We start from the raw sequence: 27298 nt of genomic DNA on the forward strand, positions 1-27298 counted from the left end.
CACGAAACTTTAGCATCTTCTTACTACACGATCAAAAACTTCACCCATTTGTTTACATTTTCATTTAAGTATCACTGCTCTTCGTTAAGGTAAAACACCGAAATATGTTTGAAAAATAGCCTCATGCAAAGTGATTGAAAAATGTTGACGTGATGTAAACCTGATGTAGACGTTCATCTTTCAGGCATTTTTCTTGCATAGTTCATGGTCTCATGACCTGTCACTAACCTTATGACAAAGTATGGTGATGAGTGTTGGTATTCCTGAAAATAATTCCCTTCAAAGACTAATGGCATTTGTGATGCCTCAACTGGATACCGTATACTTGGCGATTAAACGACAAAGATATAGTGAACTCACCACATAATGTAAATGGTAAATGTAAAACAATACACACCGCCAACGGGCTTTTCACCCAACTGAGTGAATGACATTACCAACGAACAATTACGTGTAACACAAATATCAGTACTAAATCCAAGATGCAAGATCCTAATAACCGATTCAATCAGAAGTCATTATTGTGGACAACAACCTGACGAAGCGAATTATTTGTGTCGCGGTTGAGTTTCGAACCCACAACTGGCAATTCAATAATTCAATGTGAAGTCTCGACATGCTGACGCACAACAACTAACAAATCTAAAATTTAATCCACACTTCATTCCACGTTTGCTCACCGTTTTCAAGCAAAAACAATAAAAACTGCTATCTCTCTCTCTTGTCTATCTTTCCATTTTGTTGTAACGTAAACGGTGAGTAAACGAAGTGACGTGCGTTTTGTTCGTAAATGTGTATGCACTCCGACGAACTCTCTAACTTCAAATTGCGTTGAATTCCCGCATCTCCCTGAGCATAACTTAACTTACTTGAAAAATAAACTCTGCAAATTCAAGTCTAATAGAAGTCTAATTTCGGTACGATTGATAATAAGTCACACACAAGTCAGTCACCCGTTCGTAATCCATATTTTCAACTTCAACTTTCAACTTCAACTTTTTATTACATAAATAGAACAAGTTTTCGAATGAGACCACCTGTGTTTCCATTTTCATTTTTCGTTACTCATTCGCTGTGAAAACATTTAAAAATATTGTCTGCAATTAACCGTCGTCACACCGACATCGCCAATTAATTTAACCTAATAAATTAATTCAATTTGCTGAGCCCACATAAAAGATAATCTCGTCTTGCGATTGTACATAATCTTTACGTGTTACGGACAGACGAGGATAAATTTTCTGCGACTTTGCACTTGAATGAGTTGCATTGCATATGTCATAAATCACAAAGTAAGTATAGATCCAGTACGGTTTGTTGTGTTCGCTGTGCTTATTTGTTATTTCCTGAGAGCGAACGTAAAATTAATGAAAACGATAAATTGCCTTGACTTTTCCTTTGTATGGGATGCAGTTGAAGATGATGGTACCGCTTTTGTCTTCGATTTCTTTTATTTAACAACAAGTGAGATTCAATTCAACTATACTTTCATTGGTGAGATTGCCTCTAACAGACGACATAAGAGGCAAATGATAATGCAAGAAAAGCGAGTAGGTGAGACATTGCCCTGAGCAAAATAGAGCAGTGTCAACTAAGTGAAAAAGTCAACATTAATTTTAAAGCTTGTGTCACAGTCACTTTTGTTGAAAAAGCATTTTGTTTTGTGTTTTGTCACCGTTTGTGTTACAAGTTACAACTGCATAGTGAACAAAGGAAAAATTGAATATGGTTTGATGTCACCTGCATTTAGTTGGGTGTTCTCTTTCATATTTTTTTTTATTAACCGGCCTTTGTTGAACAGTTTAACTGTCATGTCATATACCCGGTGTGACTGCGATTCTACCTTTAGGCTTCATCCGAACTTCACTCCATTAACTTTCCATTTCCACCAAGGTTGAACCGATTCGGTGTATTTCATGTCTTCACTCACTTTGAACTTTAATAAATCACTTTGCGGTGCCAGCTGTTGGTTACATGCCCAACTTCACTCTGAGGCGAATTCATGTGATGTTGCTTTTTCCAAGTGTTGTTTTCGTGTCTTCTTTGATTAAATGAAAGACAAGAGATACTTCTGACGCCTAATCTTTGACATACTTCATCGATGTGAAGTGATCAATTTTAGCACGTCCTCAAATTTCCAAAGCTTTCGCTTGTTCCATACATAATTTGACACTCACAATACACAATACACTCACAATACAAATGCAAATGGCGACGCTTTCGCTTTTATGACGAATTCATTTAAACTTAATGCAGTCAGAGTAATGTTAGGGTTATGTGTTTGACAACACGCTTCTATGTACATACTTTTTCCGCAAACTGCATCCAGGAGTACACAAGCTAAATTTCCGCTCCGTCTTTGAATAGTTCAATTCATAAACCATTTAAATAAGAAAATGGAGCATATTGAAATTGAATTTTTTAGGGGTTGCCAGTTCAAGAGGACCAAGCAATTAAATTTTCTAAGTTTTTGATGTTCGACAGTTTCATTGGTGTTCTATTCCGTTTGCCAATGTTTTTTTGACAGAGCTTTAATAAAAAGTATGGCTGCTTTTGATAACTCAAACTAAGCATTTCAATAGACTGTTATGGTGAAAGAGAAGGAAATATATTCGGACAAAGAAATGAAATGACAAGTACACATGCCTACCCAAGGCAAGTTATAATTAACTGGTCTTCGGTTTTCTCGCTCTGGTCATAACAGTCTATATAAAATTTCAACTGAACTGAAATTGCGTTCAAACTTTGTATTAAAATTTGGCACGGTTCAGTGATCCTTCACTCACATGTATCGTATATGAAGAAAGAAGGACTATCACAAACTTGCACGAACGAAAACTGTACATAGAGTGGGGACGCTTTTTATGAATTTAGTTAACTATGTCGTCCGTGGTCAAAAAGCTATATGACCTGAAATTTAATGGAGGAATTTTCAGGTCAGGTTTCAGGTTGACCTGAAATTTATACAGATCTTCTAACAAAGTAATAAGTTTCAGGTCAACCTGAAACCTGAACTGGCAGGTTGGTTTTACTCTATTTTCAGGTAATCTCAGGTCAAGTCAAAATTTATCATCTCAGGTTCACGTCAATGTAAATTCATGTTCGGACTTTACAATTTACAATCTCGGAACTAGTTATCCAAAACAGCCATCTATCACCGATTATTAAGTGAAAAATATTATACAATTTAGTGCTCCGTCTGGAAACCCTGTTCATGCATGAGTAATCGTGTTATAGCAATGACAACAACAACATTAATATAAAATTTCAATAAATATTCCGGAGGATAAATTCTCTCGCAAGGATATTTTCTCTTTCATTCTGATTTACATAAAAATGTTGCGAGTTCCATTTTCTAGGTAAACAAGACGTTAAATGCAATAAATATCCGAACACATTTTGTTGTTCCCGTTCTTTGTCTGCTTTATATTTTATATGTTGTGTAGTATACGAGGGGCAAACCACGATTTACAACTCCGATACAACTCTCAATTTTTTTTTTCGGAGTGCAACTCCGATGCAACTCCTTTCAGCATACAACTTCGATACAACTATTTTTATTCGCATGCAACTCTTTTGTGTGGTTTGCCCCTCGGTAGTATACCAGTAATAAATACACTGTGATGTTATTTGTTTGAATTGATTGCATTCCAGAATGTTACTATACCTATAACAGATACTTGTCGATTGGCAAATAATACGAGGAAATTACTTTCTTGTGCATGCATTCGAAGGCAGAGCGATTTATGTACTCTCTGTAGGTATAATCTCTCGCTTACAAACCAAGCGGACAAAATAAACACTGGATCTCTGCAACAATGGCAACAAATACGGTAAATACAAAAGATTCGAAAGGGTTGTTTATGTAGCAAAATATATTGTAACAAAGTGGGACAAAAGATTTTATTACAAGAATTTACAAAGATCACAATGATGGAGATTTTTTTAAAGAAAACAATCCTTGATAAGTAGTATTTCAATACAACAAACATGTACTCCAGGACTTTGAACGAACATATTTCTGCTAAATATCCTGCAACGTCTACCCTTTGTATGAATTCGTTGTATTGCACTGTGAAACTGGGCTATCTCACAAAAACAGAACAACAGAAAGGCGAGTTACATTGCTCTATACAAAAAATAAAATAAAATTGAAAAGGATGGATGACGCCGTCAATTGCACTAGTAGGACTTTCGCTAAGATATTTTCCTTGTTTTCACGATACAAAAGGCTTTTGTGGATGACGTTCGCCACGTTGAAATAACATCCCGGTCGTGAGGTGTTGCTTGTGTGACAAACTGTGAATTACCTATGTGAATCTCACATCTTCGTGCTCAGGCTGCTCAGGGTGGTATGACAGTTTGTGAAACCATGAAGAATGCATGCCCGAAAAATCAACGCTGTAATCTTTGGGGAAGCTTTTACCTCGGGTTTACACAAGTGTCCACAGGAACAAACGAAAAAAATGATTGGAAATTTCCAGTGATTATAATTTCACGACCGTTTCTACAACAAACCCTGAGTTTTATTTTGTTGTTTAAGCATGCATGAGGATGAAAATTTAAAAATTCTTTTATTTGCATCGCTTACACAGCATCGGCCGAGGTGTATAAAAAAGTACTTAAAAATTGAATCAAAACTTTTTCATTTATCCAATTCAACTTAATTTTGAACATTCAAAGTACTTTTCCCATTTTTTTTGCATTGCAAACATTTACAACGAAAAATTTCGGAAAAAACGCTGCTATTGTGTGTGAAAAAGAAATTTATTCTTTTAAAAAGGTGCTCGAAGCGTCGCTCAGGTTATGGTGATGATGATGATGGTGATTATTATTCTAATGCATATAGCCGAAACCATTCTGTAAATTTAAGCTCAACTTTTTAATTTCAATTTTCCGAACAAGATAACAGCTCACACTAATTATCATCTTAATGGTACTCATTGTAAGAAAAATTATTCATAAAATTCAGTTTTCCGGGAAATTTTAATTGTCGATGTTGATGCAACATAACAGACATAGTACAGACAGTAACTCATCAACACCGATAAAACGAAACACTTAGACATTATGAATTGACTTGTAATTACGTAATCCTCGGCAAGGATTTTCAACAACATGATTCCACTCAGACGAATCGACTCATTATTTATGAGATGCTGGAAACAAAGTGGATTTTAAGTATAGTGAAAATAGTAAAAATTAATCCGGATAAAAATTGGGCACTTAACGGATTCTCTTTTCCAAGAAAATCTTTTCAGAAATAAGTAAATCATAATTTAATAGCCGGTCTTGATAGGAGCGGAACAAGTACTTAAGACTATAGTTGCCTTCACTTTTGAACGCTTTCGCCGAGAGGTAACCGACTCGGGTAATTCACTATACACTCTTAAAGGAATTGCCGTAGTATCCGGTAAATAATTGTAATTGTAATACGAGAAATTTATGGAATTGGCTAGAAATACGTTAAATTATAAGGAATTGAAAGTAAATAAGAATAAGTATGACGATCGGAAATTCCTAGTACTTATCAGTATTTAGTCTAATTTACTTTCAATACCCTTACAAGTATTAATGTATTTCCAGTCAATTCCTTTTGATTCCATCAATTTTACATATTCCAAGTCAATTCCGGTCAATTCCTTATAACTCCATCAATTTTTTGTATTTCCATCAATTAAAATTATTTACGGGAGTATCCGGGAAGCTTCCAAATTTTAGTTTCGCCGAAAGCGTTTCAAAATAATCTGTTCATTACAAAACGCTCCTTTAACTTTGACTTTAGTTTGACAACTATATTTATAGTAGAGTGTTATGAAAGAGAAAGAAATATTTTGACAAGTACCCCAAGACAACTTGTGATAGACTGGTCTTCGGTCCTCTCGTTCTCAACGTAACATGTTGAAAAAGAAAGCAATATTTTGACAAGTAACCCAAGGCAAGTTATAATTAACTAGTCTTCAGTTTTCTCGCTCTGATCATAACAGTCTATTGAGTCACCAACTATTTCCTACAAAAAAATATGTCGTAATGGAATTGAATAATAACGGAAAATAACGTGGAATTATTTCGAAAATTCGTGGAATTGTAGAAATTAACTGGAATTATAGGAATTGAATGGCGAATCCGGCAAGTATAGGTGTTAATCCGGTAATTGAAGTAATAAAAAGAATTGAAAGCAATTAAAAGGAATTAGTAATTGATTTTGCCACCATTTCGGCCAGTCGGTTGCTTTCGCAGAAACAGAGAAACCTTGATTTGCGTAATTCAAGTTGTATGAATTTAGTAGTCGAAATGTAGAAACCCAAATTGAGTGCATGAATTCAGCTTTACGGGAACAAAATGTCGGCTTTCTCAATGAATGTAAAGTGTGTTTTTTGGTAACTGAGGAGGACATAACGACAAGCTCAAGCGCACTCATTTTCATATTATTTTGACATAAATAATGACTTCGGTCAAGGTAAATCGACCGAATTTGAAGAGTCGACCATCCTGGTAATTTAGATTCATTGAACTTTCTATCGTCCATCGTTCAACACCAAATTGTATATCAAACTTTGGACTTCACAGAACCAGTTGCTGGTGATGGGAATAATGACATTTATTTCCGAAGAAATGAGAAATGAGCAGTCATTTTGTAATGGTAGCACGTCGATTCTTTTCCTCTCTCAATGACAATTTGTTTTCCTTTACTGTTCAATTTTCGTTTTTTTTTTAATTGCCAGGCATATTGGTATCATGAAACAGCTAAATGCTAAAGCAAATTTCAGTACAGGCTGACTTCAGAAATTTTAAGGAAATTGTTGAAAATGTTGACAAATTCATGATTTGGAAGAAACTATCAAATAACCTGACATGATTTTGGATAGTGTGAACAATTTCCGCTTGACTTGACGCAAGTTTTTGTTTATTTAGATTCAAAGAAGACGAGTTCAAAGTTGTTGACAGTACGTGAAGGAAAAGTTTTCTGTACTTTGATTGGGAAACGTTCACTTCTTATCGATTTTGATTTAACCGTCGTACGAAACTTTTTATTTGAGCATTCGATGAACTTTATCAAACAGAGGGAAAGTTCAACTGCACTCAATCAACCTCATAACAAAGACACGACCAACAATCAAAAGACTTTGGAGCAATTTTAAGTTATAGTCGGAAGCCTACTCGTCCAATACGTAAAAATTCATTCTGAGATTGTCATCGCGAGTCACAAACGAGTAACCTAACTACATTCATCAAGGTGGTAAACATGCAACGTACCCTTTGTATAGACAAAGGTTAGCTCGTTTAGAGTCAACTTGTAAAAGTAAAATATCAAAACCCACCACTGACCGGTGGCGACTCGCTTGACGAACAAATTCCCTACTCTATTTTACCAGAGAACTTGAACGTCGTTTCGACGGATCAAGGGAACATGTCGAATGACGTTGGATTTTGGATAGAAAATTCAATACATTTACTATCGACTAAATTCAAAATCATTCGATATATTCGCTCTATCCGTCGAAACGACCCAATCCACATATTAGCATCTCTTCGCATTTTACATGTATAATTAGAAATTAGTCTACTGGCCATGATTCTACAAACAAAATAGCAAGGCGGTATTTTGACAGAGTCAAAACGAAATTTGTTTACTAGAGAGAGTATTGGTTTGGTAACTCAAACTACAGAAAATCCTGTGATGTCCTACGGGGAGTATATTTCGTAATTCTTATTGGAATTTAATGCAATGTTACCTCTAAGAATTTTCCCTTTGGAATCTAGAGTTTCGTTTGTATTCAAAACCTGTCATTCCTATTGACAAAATCCGTTGTGGATGTGATATTTATCAAGTATTAAAGTATAGTTTCCACTTAAAAAGAGCACTCCGTTTAGCCTCCGTTTACATGACAGTTGTAAAATAGAACAAAGGAACTGTCACGTAAACGGAGTAAAAAATTGAAATTAATTCAATTTCCACTCCGTTTGCGTGACAGTTCTTTTGTTCTAATTTACAACTGTCATGTAGACGGAGGCTAAACGGAGTGCTCTTTTTAAGTGGAAACTATACTTAAGTGTCCATTCCACTCAACAAAAAGTACTCCGTGAGAGAGCCGTGAGCGAGCTGTCAAATAAACAAAGGAAAAATTGAAAATATTCGATTTTGTCTCTCACACGGAGTACTTGTTTGGTAAGAGGAAACTCAGCATTATTATGTCGTTTCGAAAGAACGTAATTGCCAATCAACATATTTAATAATTCAATTTATATAATCTTCAATCTTTAGATGAAACATGATGATGGTGAACACTCACATACAGTTCAACAATTCAACTCCACTTTGTTTACATATTTTCATCTGAACAAGGAATCGTCAATTTGAATGAAATCTTAATTTTTTTCTTAACAAAAATTAGTAAATTAATTTGTATTTTGTTAAGAAAAAATTTAATTTAATTAATTCATTCGCGAAGCCTTACCGAAATGAAAAAAAAAGGTTTTCGTTCGCTAATAAAATTTTCTTGTGTTCCACACACTGTTATTATGCACAAAGCGACATAAATCATCTTTCGTTAAATATGGAGAAAATCTCTCAATTTATTAAAAGTAATAAAAAAATCTGTGAGACGACGCTATTTTTTGCGGACAATTTTTTTCTCCCTATTTTAATAGAATGTATTATAGTTGACAGAATTATCTTATCTCTAATGTTGGATATTGTTATGCGAAAAAATATGGAGACCATCTGGCGTGCGTGTGTGTGGTTAAATTTCCTTAGGTGATACTTTTCATCTTCTTCGCTTTTTTTTCTGCTGGCATAAATAGGCGGCCGTATATTGAATAGAAAATTTCATAATGGAACGTGAGTTACGCAACAAATATGCAAAAAGAGAACATAAAAAATGTTGTAGTAAGCTGAGCAGAAGAAAGAAAAAAGGGTCTCATCACTTCGAAACGTCTATATTATACAAATGTTACCGGAAAGAAACCTCAACCATAAAAAAAACTGGGCAACTTTACTTTCAAAATAGTTCAAATATATGCAGTAGGTTACACTGTAGTAGAGATTTACAAATAAAAAGCCAACCCTTTAATGGTCAAACGGTCAAAGTTTTGTTTGCAACTTTGTTAACGTTTCCCATTCCTTTTATTATTTTCTGCATAAATGATTGTTCAAAGCTTTTGTATATCATACACAACTGGAGATATATTGGAATGCGAAGCACTTCATGTCTCCATTTCAAAATCATGAAATGAAACTTTGCAGTGTTCCGATGTTGTGGAACTAACGTAAAATACTTTGTTTTTCCACCGACTTTTGTACGAAATCCATGGGAATTGAATTTTCATATTTTCAACAGACATATCCTGTTGGCACAATTTATCGGACCTGTGCGTCGATCGAAAAATGTCTGAAGCGCCAAAAGTCGAGTGATTGATTTCTGCCGGTTGTGGCGTTCCGATCTAGTTGACAGAATTATCTTATCTCTAATGTTGGATGTAGTTATGCGAAAAAATATGGAGACCATCTGGCGTGTGTGGTTAAATTTTGCGGATGTAACTTATTAGTTGAAATGAAAAAAACTGTCTTTTTGCAAAGTTGGGCTTCTGAAACCTTTTTCGTTGGCGGGAAGTGGCTATAAATCAGCGGCGCATATGTCTGCATCACATGCATACGTCGGTGGGTATATATGCATGTGATAATATACCTGTGCTAATATACGAAATTGCATGCAACTTTTAACCGCAACATGGTAAACAACATTTACATGACAGCTCGAATTCCTTGGGAAATTTCACTCTAATTCTCATGATCTAAATTATTGTTGAGTCGGGTCGGTTGGAAAATGTTCCATGTAATTATGGTGTACGGTACCCGCGGGATTTATATACCGACAAAGGCACCGTGTTCGGATGCTGTGTACGAACATTTTGTTTTGTATATCGGAACACAATATCGGATCGCGAAATTTGTTAGGCTGAGCTCTTCGTAAACAAGAAAACTATGCGGCGGATATTGGTAATTCTATTGTGAACCATGGTACAGGCGTTCAGCAAATTCTTCAAATTTGTTGCATGAAATGGAGAGACCTCGTTTTGCGTTCAGCAAATTGTATTGTTTTGTTACATGAAATGGAGAAACCTCGTTTTGCGTTCAGCAAATTCTTTAAATAGAGAACTTTAGCAAATCACACAATAACGACAAAACCAATAATTCTCAACAATAACGAAAACGATATTGACACGGAAAAATTTTATCATTGTGAATGAGGTGAGATGGGTAAATATGTTCACAAATCATGGTGTGTCATGTGGTGGGGATACCGGTATCCCAACCTAGAAAATGTGGATTTTGTATCACGAATGCCGGTATCTCAACTGAGATACACGCATTTTGTATCACGGATGCCGGTAAACCGAGTGTAGATTTTTCTTTTACTTATACCGGGATACTGGTATCCCAACTGATATTCACGCATTTGTCTTGTTTTAATACATTCGATGCGCGGAATGTTAATTGGTAAATTATAGTAGCTTTAATGCATAAAATTAATTGAAGTTCATGTCGCTGTAAAATCTGTTCTGATTAATCCCGACGATTTGTGTTATGTACCTTGTAAAGAAGTCAAAAGAAAGTGTTGAATAAAGGCTGTGATTATGTAAAAAAAAAATATTCACGCATTTTGTATCACGGATGCCGGAATCCCAACTGATATACACGCATTTTGTCTCACGAATGTCGGTATCTCAACTGAGATACACGCATTTTGTATCACGAATGCCGGTATCCCAATTGAGATACACGCATTTTGCATCACGGATGCCGGTATCCCAATTGATATTCACGCATTTTGTATCACGGATGCCGGTATACCGAGTGTAGATAATTCTTTTACTTATACCGGGATACTGGTATCCCAACTGATATTCACGCATTTTGTATCACGGATGCCGGAATCCCAACTGAGATACACGCATTTTGTATCACGAATGTCGGTATCTCAACTGAGATACACGCATTTTGTATCACGAATGCCGGAATACCGACTTAGAAAGTGTGGATTTTCCTTTTATTTATACCGGGATACCGCCCAATTGAAATACACTCATTTTTGTATCAGGGAAACCGGTGTCACTACTTAGAAAGTGTGGATTTCCTTTTAGTTATGGCTGACATAGCTCGCCTTTAGAGCGCCAAATTGGCAAGGAATTTAGAGTAGCGCTAGATTTCTATGTTAATAGTGTAATTTCGCGATTATACGGCAGTATATAGACAATTTCAACCCGAAAAGTTATGTGCTTCTATTTGAATTTCATTTTTGTTTAAGTATCTACTTTCACAAGAAAGTTTGAATTTTACCACCACATAACACACCATGATTTGTGAACATATTTACTTATCTCGCCTCATTCACAATGATAAAATTTTTCCGTGTCAATATCGTTTTCGTTATTGTTGGGAATTATTGGTTCTGTCGTTATTGTATGATTTGCTAAAGTTCTCTAATTTGTTGCATAAATAAACAATCGGTTCAGTTCGAATCACTTTATTTATTTTGAATTTTACGTTCGGCTGGACACCACCTATCGAAAAATTATTAGATTATTAATATCTAAATCTAAATCTAAAATCTAAATTAATTTATTTTGCATAAAAAATAATTAATTTAATTTAAATAAAATTCTCTCAAAATGGTACATCGGTAATACCGATTCGGTATACACCATTTCGATTTTAGAGAGTGTTATTGCCAAGGTAAATATAGTGAGGAGGTAATGCCATTGAGACGCACGGCCTAGCACATAAGTTTGATGCTAATGACATTTTTTTTTTAAATGGTTGACTACGATTTACTTGTATTTCACAAAAATATTTTCACTATCTCACAACAGATGGCCCGACTATATTTACCTTGGCCGTTACCGCGTTACATTTTTTTGTCGATTGGTATATAGAATTCGCCATATCTCGTTCTCCAATTTTAATTTTCCTTGTTATTATGACGTGCCTTATCATTTTTTTTTGCGTTGAGACAGAATTTAGTGCATTGGGCGAAATGTTCTTTTTTTTTCATTTCGGTAGCTTCGCGAATGAATTAATTAAATTTCTTCTTAACAAAATACAAATTAATTCATTTACTAATTTTTGGTAAGAAAAAAATTAATATTTGATTCAAATTGACGATTCCTTGTTCATAACAAAAAACGAAGAGGAATATACCCTTCCGAAAGAACCTCTTTCCGCTGGTACTACATTTTGTAATTTATGAACTGCCGCATCAATTTTTCTTGCTAAATACAAATTTTTCCGAGAAATTCTGTAAGGAAGCTCAAAACTCGTTAAAGCCATAAACTTGATAATAGAATCACCTGCAATGTTTTGACTAAATCTGTGAGTATCTCACGTTGATTTTTACACAGCAGACGATTTTCTTTCAGTTTCCAAGTTTTCACGTCTTGAGGTTATATAATAGAGTAAAAGAGTAAAGCTCTTTGAAATGTTTTCTAAAGAACGTTTTCATTCCGATGCTTTTCAATGGAACGTTGAAAGTAAGAAATTACAGACAATTCTATAGAAGTGGCTTTTGTATCGTGAGGTGTATGAAATAAACCTGACAGCTTTTGAAATTTTAATACACAAATTTATTCATTATACCGTTTACATGGTTAACGCTGAGTTAATTTGTACAATGCAAACATCCCATTGTCTAATTTAAATTTTTAGATCACGAACCATACTTACATTTAATGTGAAGAAGATATATCGAGACTAAAATTATTTAAAAGAAAAACTATTAAATTGCTAAACGTTTCGCTTCATCCGCATTTTGTGCATTGAATGCACTGCTTTCAATAAGGGAATTCATAAAATTGAAATGTATAGAAATATGCTCAATATATTTCGAATATCCCATATATCTCGCATATTTTGACAGCTGTCAACAAATCTCAGTATCACAGCCACGGTAAAATAAATACTTTTGTATGCTTACTAAGAGGACCGAAAGTAAAGCTGTCAATTCAAGGGGCGAAAGCGAGAGCTCTAAAATAACTATTATATGCTTCCTTCTGCGGGACGAAAGAAAAAAATGTAAACCCACGCGCCGAAAAGGACAGAAAAATGGAAGCCGAAGAAGGTGCGAAAGCGAAGCAAAGGGGCCTACATTTTTCAACTTTCGTCCCCAGTAGGCAGCAAATAAAACGTAATACGTAACCTCTTTCGGCCTCTTTAATCGATACGTAAATAACTATTTCAATGGGGTCAGTATATGTCGAGCGTATGAAGAGTTTGAAAACACGAAGTGATATGTTAAAAAACGTTTTCCAATTTCTGTTGACAGCTGTCAAAATAAGCGAGATGTACTGGATATACTAATTACATTTCAGCTCCGTTAATTCTCTTATTGACGTTTTGCGTTTTTCAAATTGTTCATAGATCCAGATGACATATTAATAGATTTTACTTTATACACATTACGTGTCTATGGGAGTAATGATGGAAAACGGATACGAGTACGAGGGTGATTGTGTTACCGAGACTCTGTGCGAGTATTCACCCGAGTAAATAAATTTTGGTCACAATTCCATAGATGCACGCACCGGATTTTGAAAACCGACTAATTTTCTGTTTTGTTGGTTTACTGGTTATTCAGTGTACGTGCGCTACTTTCCTCAACAAAGCAAATGTAGACAGCTGGTGACAGCTACACATCATTTTCATTATACGATACTCGTCAACGAAAACCCACTTTTGTGTTCGTTGCAGGGCCTAATATTTGACAATGTTTCACAAATGCTTACACAATTTTTGTGAAATATTTGTCAAATAATATGCCCTGTTTCGTTAAGTTGTCATTAACCTCAATCAATTGACGTTAAAGTATAGTTTCCACTTAAAAAGAGCACTCTGTTTGGCCTCCGTCTACATGACAGTTGTAAAACTTGACTCGACTTGACTTGACTTAACTCCGTCACGCAAACGGAGTGGAATTTATTTCAATTTTTTACTCCGTTTACGTGACAGTTCCTTTGTTCTGTTTTACAACTGTCATGTAGACGGAGGCTAAACGGAGTGCTCTTTTTAAGTGGAAAGCTCGTTCAATTCATTTGATATGTCTGAGAGCTAGGATCGTGTCTGAAGTTTACAAGGTCATGAAAATGACCTAAGGAAACACTGGAAACAAGGAATACTTATAATTATATATAATAAATCCTTATAAGGAAACACTGCGTCGAGTAAAATCAAATGCATAACAAATGCATTAGGTAAAAATGAACGAATGATACGTTGAAAACAACGGCATATTTTGAACATAATCATCGCAGTTTAAATGCAAACATGGATCAAATCAATAATCTCTCTAGTAAAAGTAAAAAAAAATCTCTCTAGCAACCAAACTAGGAAAATTAAGGTGGTAAGACTGTACAGTAATACTGTAATATATAAATATTATAAAGTATAAAGTATATATAAAAAATACATTAAATAAAGTATGAGCCGCGATGTCATTATTTGTGTTGAAAATATTACGTCTACTGTTACCATGTCGGTGTTCGAAAATGAGTAATTTGTGATTGTGACGTATTTTTTGTGTGTTGCTTCGTTATTTTGGTGTGCAAAAATGAAATAACGTTTAAAATTTGTCTCTTTCGTGTGACGTCGATATTGCTTTAAAAAAAGAGCGCGACACGGCAACTCTATTACAAAAAAAAAGTCAGTGTCACATTTGTCAAAATAAGGTGGTATTTTGACTGCATCAAAATGAAGTTTGGTTGCTAGAGAGGGTATTGATCAAATAAAATACGATCCTTCAATAGATGACATTCTCCTTTGAGGCTTTACTATTACTTCTTATTAGTGAATGATGATGGCGAGCATTTCGTACCAAGGAGCCTATTTACGAGGTACGATGATTTTCGATAATTTTTCATTTTGATAATCTCACAAAGACGTTCTGTAACATCCGGTCTATAAGTTATACCGTGCTCGTGCGATTCAAAGAACAAAATGTTATATTCTTGGCAAAAAAAAAAAAAAAAAATTCAACATGAAATGTACACAAAGCGACGTGTACACCAAAAAAAAGTTGGAATATAAAGGACGGGCAGATAAATATACGGAACACATACAACACGTTAGTCGACGAGTATCCCCAGAGCAATCTGTATAATACCTCCATGAATTCAATTGACTCCGGGCCTATATGTGTTGATAATAAATAATAAAGCTTCATGTAAGATTTATCAAATAGAAAACAACACTGGACTGATACAGATCGAGTAAAATACACCAGCAATGAAGGAGCTAAGTTAAATTTATAACAGATGCTCGGTGGTAACAACAGAGGAACAGAAAATATTTATTACACCAATGGGCCATGAATTTTTCAACAGAAAAATCATTTCCATATTATTTCGAGCTATTTTTTATTTTTAAATATTTTTCCCCAGCCACGTTCGTCATGTTACACAATTCAAGCATTCTGTGCTTTTGGTTAACTAATATTTTGTGTGTGTTATCAGTGTCGCTTTAGTCGGGGTCGTGTCAACAATTTTTAATTCATAAAATGCTGTGACAGATCAAAAACTTTTGACTTTTGAGTCATACTCGAGAGTTGGCCAGATGGCGCTTTGTCAGTTTATGATTTACCCTTCTGGCCTGTGCGCGGAAAACCCTATACCTGCAATATTTGGCAACCCTGTGTCATAAGTCAAAATGTCAAACATTAAATTGTACTGACGCATCTTATGCAAAACGTTGTATACGCGATCTTAATTTGTGAATTTTGCTCATCCAAAAAGAAAAACGTTTGATGACGAAACAACAAACACACTTTAATTCGAAAATAGGGTAAAACGACACCGGTTACGAGCCCACTTAGGAACCGCATGTTCGCAAATGTGGCCAAGATAACGGTAAAGCAATAAAATGGTTTTTAATGGAAAATGATAGTAAGTTCTTGAAACTTACAAACTTACTAATTCTTAAAGATGAGTACGAAGTTCGTCAAAAATGCATGAAAAATCGACCACTGCAAAATTTGACACAAAATATATGAGCCAAATGTCAAGTATTTTGCAAGCACAGTGTAAACATTAGGTTTACATTAGGAAAATATTTGACAGAAGGTGGGTTTTAGGCTTTTTCGCGTGTTGTAGCACGAACGAAGTTAATAGTCACCTTTTTATACTTTGTGCGAATAGTATATTTGAAAAGTTATTTATGACATCGAGTGCAAAGTGCTTCATTAGGCACTGGATGTGTAATGTTGTTACGAGGCCGTACCGAAATTCATACAACATTTTAAGCAGAGGCATCAAAATTATTGAATTATGTGATTCAGCACTTCATTTAGAGATAGCGGTCAGTGACTGAACAGTTGCATAAATGGCTATACCATTCAGCATAACGACCCCAGACTACATTCCGTTTTAGAGAAATGTTTTTATTTTATTGTGAGATTGAAATGAGGTTTGAAAGCATGTTGCAGAGGTGGAGAGACTTTTTTTTTATTTCATGACGAATCCCTTGTGTCAACATCATCATGAAAAACTTTTCCTCTGTGTGTTCTGAAAATGTTATGTAATGTTTTAATGGTTAAAACAAACTGAACGGATTCGGTAGAGGATAAATTAAAAAAAAAACTTTTTTCCTGTTTTTTCAAAATATTATTCTTAAATATTCTGCTTTTGATTAATTTCAATATTTAATGTTGGATTTTTGTGCCTCTTGTCTGGCGTTTTGTACAGTTTAGTTTGCGTTACCATTTTTTTCCCTTCTTCGGCCGCAGGGATGGAGACATGATTTTGAAATAGCCGTAAATTTTATTAAATAAATTCAGCATTCGTTTTGTTCGTCTTCTTTTTTAGCCTCCAACAACGTAGATAGCATTCCTGGTGATTTTTTTGCTTTTTTTTGCGGTTTGTGTGTTTGCCAAGCAAACTTATGTTTTAAGTAGATTTGAAAAATTAAAACTTTTCTTTCCACCGGAGACATTTTTTTGCTGATATTATCATTTACTTTGATAGGATGGTACCACCACTCCAATATTTACCGTCTTGTTCGCTAAATTCTAGGAATTCAAATGTTGTTCGTTTATTCTTATTTTTGGAATGTTAACAGTAAAAGGCGTATACGGTATTGAAAACGAATGGGAGCAATGAAAATTTGGGTTATCTTTAGTGTTTAGATGCATTTGTTAGTTGACAGGACAGGACTGTCAGTAAAAGTACTACAGAATGACAGAACTTTGGGTATCGCCCGAATGACCATATGACCAGCCGGGGCCTGTCAGGTGTATGCTTACACACTACCTGAAGTGTACAACGAGTGTGCAACCACTAAAAGTTAATGTAAATTATCAAAAATCACACAGAACCCAAGTTTCGGATGAATTTTTTCATCTGTTAAGGCTAATCCGCACTTCACTTACTAAACGGAGTGAAGTGCGGTTTCAGCTCCAAGAAAACGAGACAGTTCAACGGCGTGTGAATTTTATTGATTTGAAGCGTAGCCGAGGTCAATAAACTCACGAAAACGAGACTTTTCATTTTTATCACAAGTCACGAATTGGATTTTACATGTTGAGAGCGTCGAAACATGAAAAGTACAGTTTTTAGCGCATGTAATAGTATTTTACATAACTAGAGATAAAAAGATGAACAGTAGAGTTTTCGTGTAAATTTTGTTGATCCGAGGCGAAGCTGAGATCAATAAACACACGAAAATGAGACTTTTAATTTTTTATCCCGAGTTATGTAATGAATTTTACATGCTAAGGGCGTCGAAAGTAGTGCTTGAAACATGAAAAGTACGGTTTTCGACGCATGTAGCATGTAAAAATAATAGTTTTTGTTCAGGTTTAGGGGTTTAGGGGAGGAAATATAGTAACTCAATCTTTTGACAAATTCCCACATGGTTTTTTTTTATTTCCCCAACAGACGTCACATCTCACCACACTACACACCAAAATAAATATGTCCTCTGCCCGACACAAAATACTCCACAATATTTCCATAAAACAATCTATGACAAGAATCCGGTGTTCCACACTTTAAAAAGTCTGCTGCTGACAAACAAGACTTATAAATCTTTCGGTGCAAATCAAAATTTAAACAATGGTCCCCACCGTCCGCCACACACACATGATGTTTTGCGATTTTATTTCAGACAATTTCACGAAAATACAACCACTTATCGTTGTCGTTTATCTATTCTTGTTGGTTTCGCTCTGACTCTCTCACTCTCGTATAATCAGAAAGAAATGTTCGCTTTATCTATAAATCTCAATAAATTTATGTCTGCTAGGATATGGCTCGGTTGGGATCGAAAATCTACTTCTGGTGCCGTTTAGAGGGGAAATGAAATTTTCTTCTTTTGTTGTGTTTCAGAAACATTTTCAAATTAAAAATGGATTTCGGTCAGAAGATTGCTAGCAACTGGATTTTTTTTTCTGGGAATGTTACCGAACCCAGATAGATTCCACACATCAATAGGCGCTCATTGTAACTTACATTTTTAATTTTCTGAATTTGGAAATAAAACCATACTTTAAAGCACATATAAAGAAGCTATGCAGATGTAGAGTGAATGTGTATTCGTGTTATAGAAATGGTACCTATCAGTCAGATTTGATTCTTTTGAAAAATTTCTGTTTGTGCCGGATATTGGTATGTATGGGATGAACACAGGATATTATTTCTCACTACAAACATATTACATGCCCATATGCTGTCTGTTTATATTAGTCCTTTTATAGTGATGCAGAGTTAGTTATGTTTCTGCTGCATGCACGATAAATTCATTTACAATTCATTTGTATGGTGGAACGTTTTTCGTCGTATTTTACATTTTGTTGGATTATGCTTCCATTAATCGAATGAGATGAGAAGCGATAATTGGATAACGGTTGAAATAAGTGCACGTACTATTTTTGATTTGACGTTTTGTGGTTATGGTGATCAGATTTTAGAGAAATTTATACGATTGTGCTAAATGTAAATGAGGAGAGCTTTTGTTCTCGTATGACTGAGGCTGTCATATATAGCAATTTAGTAATTAAGGAATTAGAAGAGTAAATTAGAATTGTCATAGTTTGAATGGACACAAAGTGAATATTTTAGTAATGCAGATTATGAAAAAGCTTTTTTCATAAATCTATTAGGGCAACGCTGTCATCGTTGTTGTGCAGCGATTTTCGCAGAGTTGAAGCTAATGACGAAAGTTCTAACAACAGAAAATTCGTCTACTTGAGGCTGTGTTTGTTTCTGTGTTTACTTGACAGTTTGAATTAAAACAATTCAAAAGTCATTTGAATAATAGAAACGTCACGTAGAAGGAGAGCTAAACGGAGGCAAAACGGACAACTGTGAATTCAACTTAAGTGTCAAGCTTGATATAATCGCAGAACTTTTCAACTTATTGTTACATTGGACAGTTATTCCGCATAATTTGAAAATGAACAAAGACGACTTTGTTTAGATTTTACAATCGTCTGGGATCCTTTCACAAACACAAACACAACAACTCGCTACGCTCTCTCCTATATTTTAGTACGATTTTCTTTTCATTCGTTCAATGAACATTTTTTGTATACGATAATCACAAAAATGAAAATGTAATCGACGCTACAACCAACGCAACGTCGGCAACAAAATTCAAGCGAACGAATAATAAATTACTTTCGTCTTTAACGCTTCTTATCGAAAACGACGTAGAAATTAATATTAAATACACTCTCGCATCCCGGTGGTGATTCCTCTTTCTCTTCCACCATATATACGTACACACTCACTCTGATAATAAATAGTTGAGCACACACTTAGGACGTTATTATGTTTCTAATTTGTGATTTTCTCTTTTACAGTTGAACAACAATGCTTGGTCGTTGCCTGACTTTTTATGTGATTTCTACATAGCTATGGACGTAATATGTTCAACATCATCAATTTTCAACTTAGTAGCTATTTCGATAGACCGGTAAGTTGGTTCTTTATGTGATTATAGTGTATAGAGCGCGATGGAGCCTTTAAATGCAACAAGCCAGGTTTTATGATGTGTTTCTTTTTAAATGTGGATAGATTGTCATTGCCTGCCTACCCTTTCCGTTCCGATTCATTCCTCAATAAAGAAAAAATCGGTTAGAATTGGTGAGACGGTTTCGAGCTCGTTGTTCTATTGAGGGCACTTTTCGCAAAATATTCAGTTTGATTGACAGCAAAACAATCCAACTGAAGTGAAGCAATCACATGAGCCGAAACAATAGTTTACAAGTAGTTATTTATTTAACAGGATGTCTTGCTAACCTCGGCTTCGCCTCGGGTTGGCAATGTAACATCTAGGGACAATATACCAGCAAACGATTCATGTTGCATACAACATTTTATGCAATTCCGCGACTGAATGAACTGTTTCCATGTCTTACAACACAGAGACGTATAATATATATTACACACTTGTCGAGGCTTGCCGAGACTGATAGTGACAAGTGTGTACTCTATTTTATCACATAAGCGAAAACGAGACAACAACATAGAACTGAAGTGTAATTTTTGAATTAAACTTCTAGTAAAGTAATTTTGACATCCGAACACCGCGCGTATGTGATAATAGCTATTTTATCTACCGACGCCGAAATAATAGCACTTTTTCACTGCTATTATTTCACCTAGGTAGATAAATATTATTACATCACCGTCATACTTATGTGGCTGTCAAACCAGCAAAGAAACAAGTATCAGTGTTGTGCAATACCAAATAAAGTGTAAAAACTTCAATTGTTCACACAGGTCCAATGTGAGATGTTTGGCGCTAACATAGAGAGACCGAAAGTCTGTGTTCAATTAACCAAAGTGTCGACTTAGCCAGCAATATGTTGCACAAAACCTTCCTTTCTAACATAGGTACTCGTACTAGTCGTACCAGTAAATTGATTCGTAGACTGCACCTCCTTCGCGGACAATCAGAAAGTCTAACCAGCAATGAACTGCCAGAAATCTAGTACATGGAATCCCTGTACATTTTAACTTCGACAGGGCCATATTATGTGCGTGCTGTTATACGCAAAATACATAATTCTACAGCTGCAGCAATTACGGCAATACTCTACAAAAATGACCTTGCCAATCCTTGAGCATATTAAATATTTCACTTTCTATATCGCAATCACTTGCGCTCTGCGAACGTACATAACGTATAAATTATCTCCCTACACAAAAGTAAATTTATCTAAATTATTAAATTCCTAGCATTTTAACGTTTACATATTAAATGCTCGAAGTTGAATTTGTATACACATTTACGAACAACGCACAGGCAACATATAAGATATATTATATGGAATAAGTATAAGAGACGAAACTTCGTACGTTGGTTGTGTAACACTTACGCTTCTCATAACAATATAACATGAAAATGTTCAAAGCCATATTTACACCCATTAATTAACACTCATTTTCTTCTCAGCCAGATGCTTCTCATACCCCCCACCATTTTTCAGATGTACGTACAGTGGAGTGTTTATACGTCCTATTCGTATATATACGTATATAATAGACGTTTTGGGTACAATTTCGTACAGCAACGAACCCCTTCGTTTATTTAATGTTTAATTTTGAGGAAGAAGCGAGGAAGGAAAAAAAATGAAGCAACCAAACCCACCATCAAAACTGCGAAACCGTTCGTTTGTGATGTGTTTCATCACATATTTTGTTTTAATTCTGTCATGGATACGGCAAAGTTCCACGGGATAAAAGCGAAAATGCCCTGGGTTTGTGTTGGAAGTGTAATGTTGTTTGATATTTCCCTCATTATGCGATAATGTTGAATTTTAATGGGAATTGGATGGGAGAAATGGATCGACAAAAAGCTTCAAAAAAGTCGTGGAAAAAAGAAGCTTTGATCAAAAAAAATTATCATGCATATGGGATACGTTCCATACCGAATTTCGTTGAATTTTTACGGCCCTCATCACTGATATTCAATGAATATTATTCATGTCATGTAACCTCTAGAGGGTCATAATTCTGAAATGGATTACGGTATCCAGTCAGATAGTTGAGCATAGATGGCGTTCCACGCCGACGAAGGCAACGCCATCTGTTATAATCGATGTCATCTGTATCCAGTTGATGTCGGCAAAGTTTCCGAGCGGTAGAATTTACAAATTTCGTTGACAAAGGATTTGCAAGAAGACAGTCCTCTGAGGATTTTTTTTACTAATCCTGGTTGTATTTTCAAAGGATTTTTTGGCAATCTTTCCAGAAATTTTCTTCATTTTTTTATTTTCTTGAGACTTTTAAAGGATCTTCCATGATTTTGCGAATTTTCTAGGAATTAGATGGTTTGATTAAAGGACTTTCGTTTGACAAAGGACTATATGCATACACACCAGCACGAGTGGGCACACACAACAGGTTAAGCCTAAATTTGTGGGCAGATGATCATTGAAATAGCTATGTACACTATGGACTATATGTCATTCTTGTGCCTAAACGGCCTAAACTGTTATTTGTACATACGATGTGTTGTCAACCCCGGCTTCTAGTTGGCTTGACAATTTTTACAGAGTTTGAAAAGTCATCGGTGTTCCCCATCAGTCAATTAAGGGCTTCCCAGTCAACGATATTTTGGCTTTAAATTTGAAATCGCTGAGACGTATTCAAATTTTGCGCTAAAACATCATTGGCTGGAAACATTTAATTGACTGGGAACATCGATGATATTGAAAATTCTTTTAAAAAAAACTGTGGTACATGAGTGGTAGGACCACCGTGGTACTCTAAATAGGGTACTAAAACTTGATAGTGTGTCACACAACTGTAAAACACTGTAAAAAACCATTTTATACAAAATGGTACTCTATTTGTCAGCTGTCGACTATGATCACTTTTGCTTGAAGTACGTTGAATCATTCAACTTGAATGAACCATCTGTAAATCAACAGCTTGTCTAGAGCTATTAGTTCAAACTGTTTCCATATCCTATCATGCGATGTCATTTGTTGTGCTTATCAGCGAAAAGCATTCAAACAATACATTTTAAACGTTTCACAATTAAGATTCCTTTGAAATTATTCTTGAGAAACACAGCCAACTCCTGCAAATCCAAAACCAGTCAACGGATGCTTGCGTTGTTTTGTTTGTTTGCATATTCTTTCGGTAATTCACACTTTCGGAGAGAGAGAACGAAAGCGAATTGTGTATTGACTTTCACCGAAAGTATCGTTCCACTGCGAAATTTTCTGTTTTCCATTTTAAAATCAGATTCAAGTGTTATAGAAGAAAGGTGAGTGTGGGGGCTTCGATATGCTGCAAGCACAATAGTTTCTTTTGTTTGAAAACAATTTATCTGATTTCAGTAAACTTATCAACTTTAAACGTTCCAGTCGTATTTTAACTACAGGTTAATATATTTTCAACTGGTACTTTTGTTCCCGTTAGTGCTGTGCTCTGTGTTGAATATCCTCTTCAAATCCCTTTCAAATTCATTTCAGTGTAACTTTGAAACGGCTTTTTCCTACAATATAAACATAAACAATGATGCCTAGAGATGCCTTATTTAAAAGCTTATACTCCACTCCTACCGTAGAATCATAAATTCATTATGAAATTGGGAAAATTAACACAAAACTTTTCTGTCTTGACGAGAGATTAATGACGAGAAATTGCGCGTCTTGCGGTTTACTGTATTTGCCTTTCTTCAGCCAACCAGCCGAAATGTACTATCTCACAGTGTTCGCCGAGATTGTATACATAATTATATTGAATGCACACAGGCGATATTTATTATCATGTTGAATAATGAATTCAAAATGTATTTTATTTCGGAACTTTTTGTTTATATAAATATAAAACAATAATGTTTTTCTAATTAAATTGCTCGTTCCTCGATCGCCGTCAGTCGTATTTTTTGATGGGTGTTTTGGTTTTATTATTATTACTAGGTCCCACCTTTTGGGCGGGTCAGGTCCCGTGACTGTCAACTTTCTCAATACCCAATACGTATTTTTTTGATCAACTTCATTGTTAAACTTCCTGAGCATCACTGAAACAAAAGGCTGGAATGGAGCATGGATCTTGTGAACTTTTCACCATATGTCAGCAAACAGGAAATGTTTTTTGTTGATGGCTTATCAACTTGTCAGCAATCATGTCCGGAGAGATAGTGGATGACTTGACGCAGTCTAACCCCCAAAAAAAGAACGAAGAAATTTTTTTGAGACGCGGCACTTTCGGTGTATGTTGGGCAGCTGGAAATATTTGGTCATTTTCGGAGTATGTTGGGCAGCTGGAAATATTTGGTCACTTTCGATGTATAGCTGATTTTCAACAAATTTTCGATTTTAGTTAAATTTTCGATTTTTGTCAAATTTTCGATTTTAGTCCAATTTTCACCAAAATATTTGATTCCACGGGCTGGACACTATGAATATCAGCATTTAAAAAATGAAGAATAGTGTCAGGCCAGTGTTTGATTCTCACCAAATTTTCGATTTTCGTGTAATTTTTGATTTTCGTCAAAATTAGTGAAATTTTGCAAAGTTTTGTGAAATTTTTTCATGATTTGTAAAATTTCGTCAAATTTTCGATTTTCGTCAAATTTTTGACTACCAACTTCCAAAACGAGTGATATACCAACAAAATCTCTACGAGAAAAGTGTGACGCAGTCTTTGTTGTACAACGTCTAACATGCGACGCAGATTTTTTTGGTAAAGTTTGGTAGAGATTTTCTATAGCTGCATATGACGCTTTTATTAGTTTTCAGTATAAAATTTCATGAAACGACCGTATTCAGCTATGAAAATAAAGGTGTCACTTTTGTAGTTGTCAGTGTAAACTTTATTGTCTGTAGCTGAATATGGCGCAGCTGTAGCTCTTAGATAAAACTTCAAGAAGCAACAGTAGTTTGTAGTTTTTAAAGTAAACTAAGTCATTGTGTCATGTCCTATGGTTTTCTTTTTCCTACCAGTCCTTTTCAAAAAGATGCGACAAAAAATGAACATTTCATTAGATCATAATATTTTAAAATATCTTTACATGCTACATGCGTCGAAAACCGTACTTTTCATGTTTCAAGCACTTCTTTCGACGCCCTTATGCTGAAAACAAACGAGACATTGAAAACGTGTTTTGATCCTAGTTTTCATTGACAACTGCAGCAATCGTAATTTTCTATAGAGAAATTTCTAACTTTATTTGACAGTTGCGACAATTTCGTCATGAAAACAAGGACCAAAACATGTTTTGAATGCCTCGTTTGTTTTCAGCATTAGCATGTAAAATCCATTGCATAACTCGGGATAAAAAGATGAAAAGTCTCGTTTTCGTGTGTTTATTGACCTCGGCTTCGCCTCGGATCAACAAAATTCACACGAAAACTCTACTTTTCATCTTTTTATCCCTAGTCATGTAAAATACTATTCTCTCCTTAAGATGAGTACACAGTTTGTGAAAAATGGTTGAAAAATGACTGAAAATGACTGAAAAATGACTGTTCTGGAGTGCGAAATATTGAATTTCAACTAATAAATTATCAATTCTCACATTCAAAACTACGCGCCGCAATTTTTCAATCATTTTGCAGAGTGTCGATTTTTCAGTCGATTTTCACAAACTGTGTACTCCCTGTTGCCTCAGAATTGTCCGTTTTGCCTTCGTGTACGTGTCAGTCGTCACATCAAACAATTTGCTCTATTGTATAAAATGCCAACCGTCATGTGCACGGAGACAAAACGGAATGAAAACTGACACAAAACGAAATGACGGTGAATTTAGGCTTAAAGTAAACACGACATGTCGCGACAGTGTCAATGCACCATATTTGAATTCAAACTGGTCGGTTATTATTGATAATCCGAATTAGCTCTCACTTGATATTGTTTGTCTTCGTTTGGATCAACATGCAGAACAAAACGTAGGTAAAAAGAACCTAGGTTGGTAACAATGATTTTGAGCTAGTCTACAGCGCAACAATACACCATCGTCTTACACAATTTCGTCATGCAATTAGCTCAAAACATGTTATTTTCTCCCACGAATCTTCAACTCCTTCATGTGTGCTGTTGGTCCTTAGTTACCCTAGTTCGAGTTCCGTTACTCTAGTTCGAGTTCCGAAAAATGAACATCACCGACCTGTGCGTTTACACTGTCGTGCGTGTAAGCCATTTGTAGCGATTATTTACTACAAACTGTCATAACAATTTCCGTTGATTCAAATTTAAATGATTAATGATAGAAAAGCGAAACGAAGAAACGAGAAACATAAAAAAAAATAATATTAAAACAACAGTCGCAGCGCATCCCTTTTTACGAGTTAAATTTAATTAATATTAACTGACCTTCTGAGCGAATTAAAATATTAAAAATGAATTACAACCGAGAAATTTTTGCTGTTTTCAAAATTTAATCATATCAAAGATAACACCGAAAACAAACAACAACAACCGCCCGCTACAAAAAAAAGCACACAACCAACCCAACAGCCATTAATCTTTGTAACTCAACGCAGAAAGATATAATTAAAATTAATTAACCAAAAAATTTTTATTCTCAATTTTCTCTACCGCAGGTACATCGCTGTCACCCAGCCAATTAAATATGCGAAACATAAAAACAGTAGACGTGTTTGCATAACGATTCTGCTGGTCTGGGCAATATCGGTTGCTATTGGATCGCCAATTGTTTTAGGGCTAAACAATACACCGAATCGTGTTAAGGATCTGTGTTTATTTTACAATAGTGATTTCATTCTCTTCTCCTCGCTGAGCAGTTTTTATATACCATGTATCATAATGGTCTTTTTGTACTGGAATATTTTTAAGGTAAGTGAACATGTCATTCTTTTCGTTGTTTGTTGAGAAAAATTGAATTTTTATAACCCTTCTGATAAAATGTTTATTGATGCATCCCACGATGTTGTGCTAGATTATGTAAACGTTCCTATGACAATGGTCCGCTATTGATTACGTTACAGGTCGGTAAAAAATGTCATGAACATTTTTGACAGAAAATGTATGAGATAAATGTCACATGGGTTGTAAACCTAATGGCAACTCTGATTTTCTATAATTTCTCGCCCTAAAGGCTAGTATTATAAAGGCCTTGCAGAAAAGCGATTTAATTACAGAAAATGTATGAGCTTTCTGTCATTGTTTTCCTTTAACGCAATACTAATAATCAATCGGCCTTGCCTTAACAACCCATAAAGAGTTAGAGGATAGATCACTATTTAACTAATTTCACTGAATATGGCTCTACTTTAAGAAACTTTCTTTACTGCTTCATTATTGATGGACAGTGCCATCTATATATAAAGAA

The 27298-nt window shown here is 35.1% G+C and overlaps 1 protein-coding gene across 3 annotated transcripts in view; it reads left to right on the plus strand.

Annotated features, from left to right (window-relative positions):
- The window catches only part of LOC119076894 (dopamine D2-like receptor), a 208084-nt gene that overhangs the window by 133695 nt on the left and 47091 nt on the right, over positions 1-27298 (plus strand). For all 3 annotated transcript variants that reach the window (XM_037183900.1, XM_037183901.1, XM_037183902.1), the window contains exons 4-5: positions 19848-19960; positions 26550-26802. In XM_037183900.1, the coding sequence (XP_037039795.1) occupies positions 19848-19960; positions 26550-26802 (366 nt within the window). The remainder of the gene's footprint in view (positions 1-19847; positions 19961-26549; positions 26803-27298) is intronic.

This window comes from Bradysia coprophila, unplaced genomic scaffold (assembly GCF_014529535.1).
Source record: "Bradysia coprophila strain Holo2 unplaced genomic scaffold, BU_Bcop_v1 contig_232, whole genome shotgun sequence".
NCBI classification, from domain to species: domain Eukaryota; kingdom Metazoa; phylum Arthropoda; class Insecta; order Diptera; family Sciaridae; genus Bradysia; species Bradysia coprophila.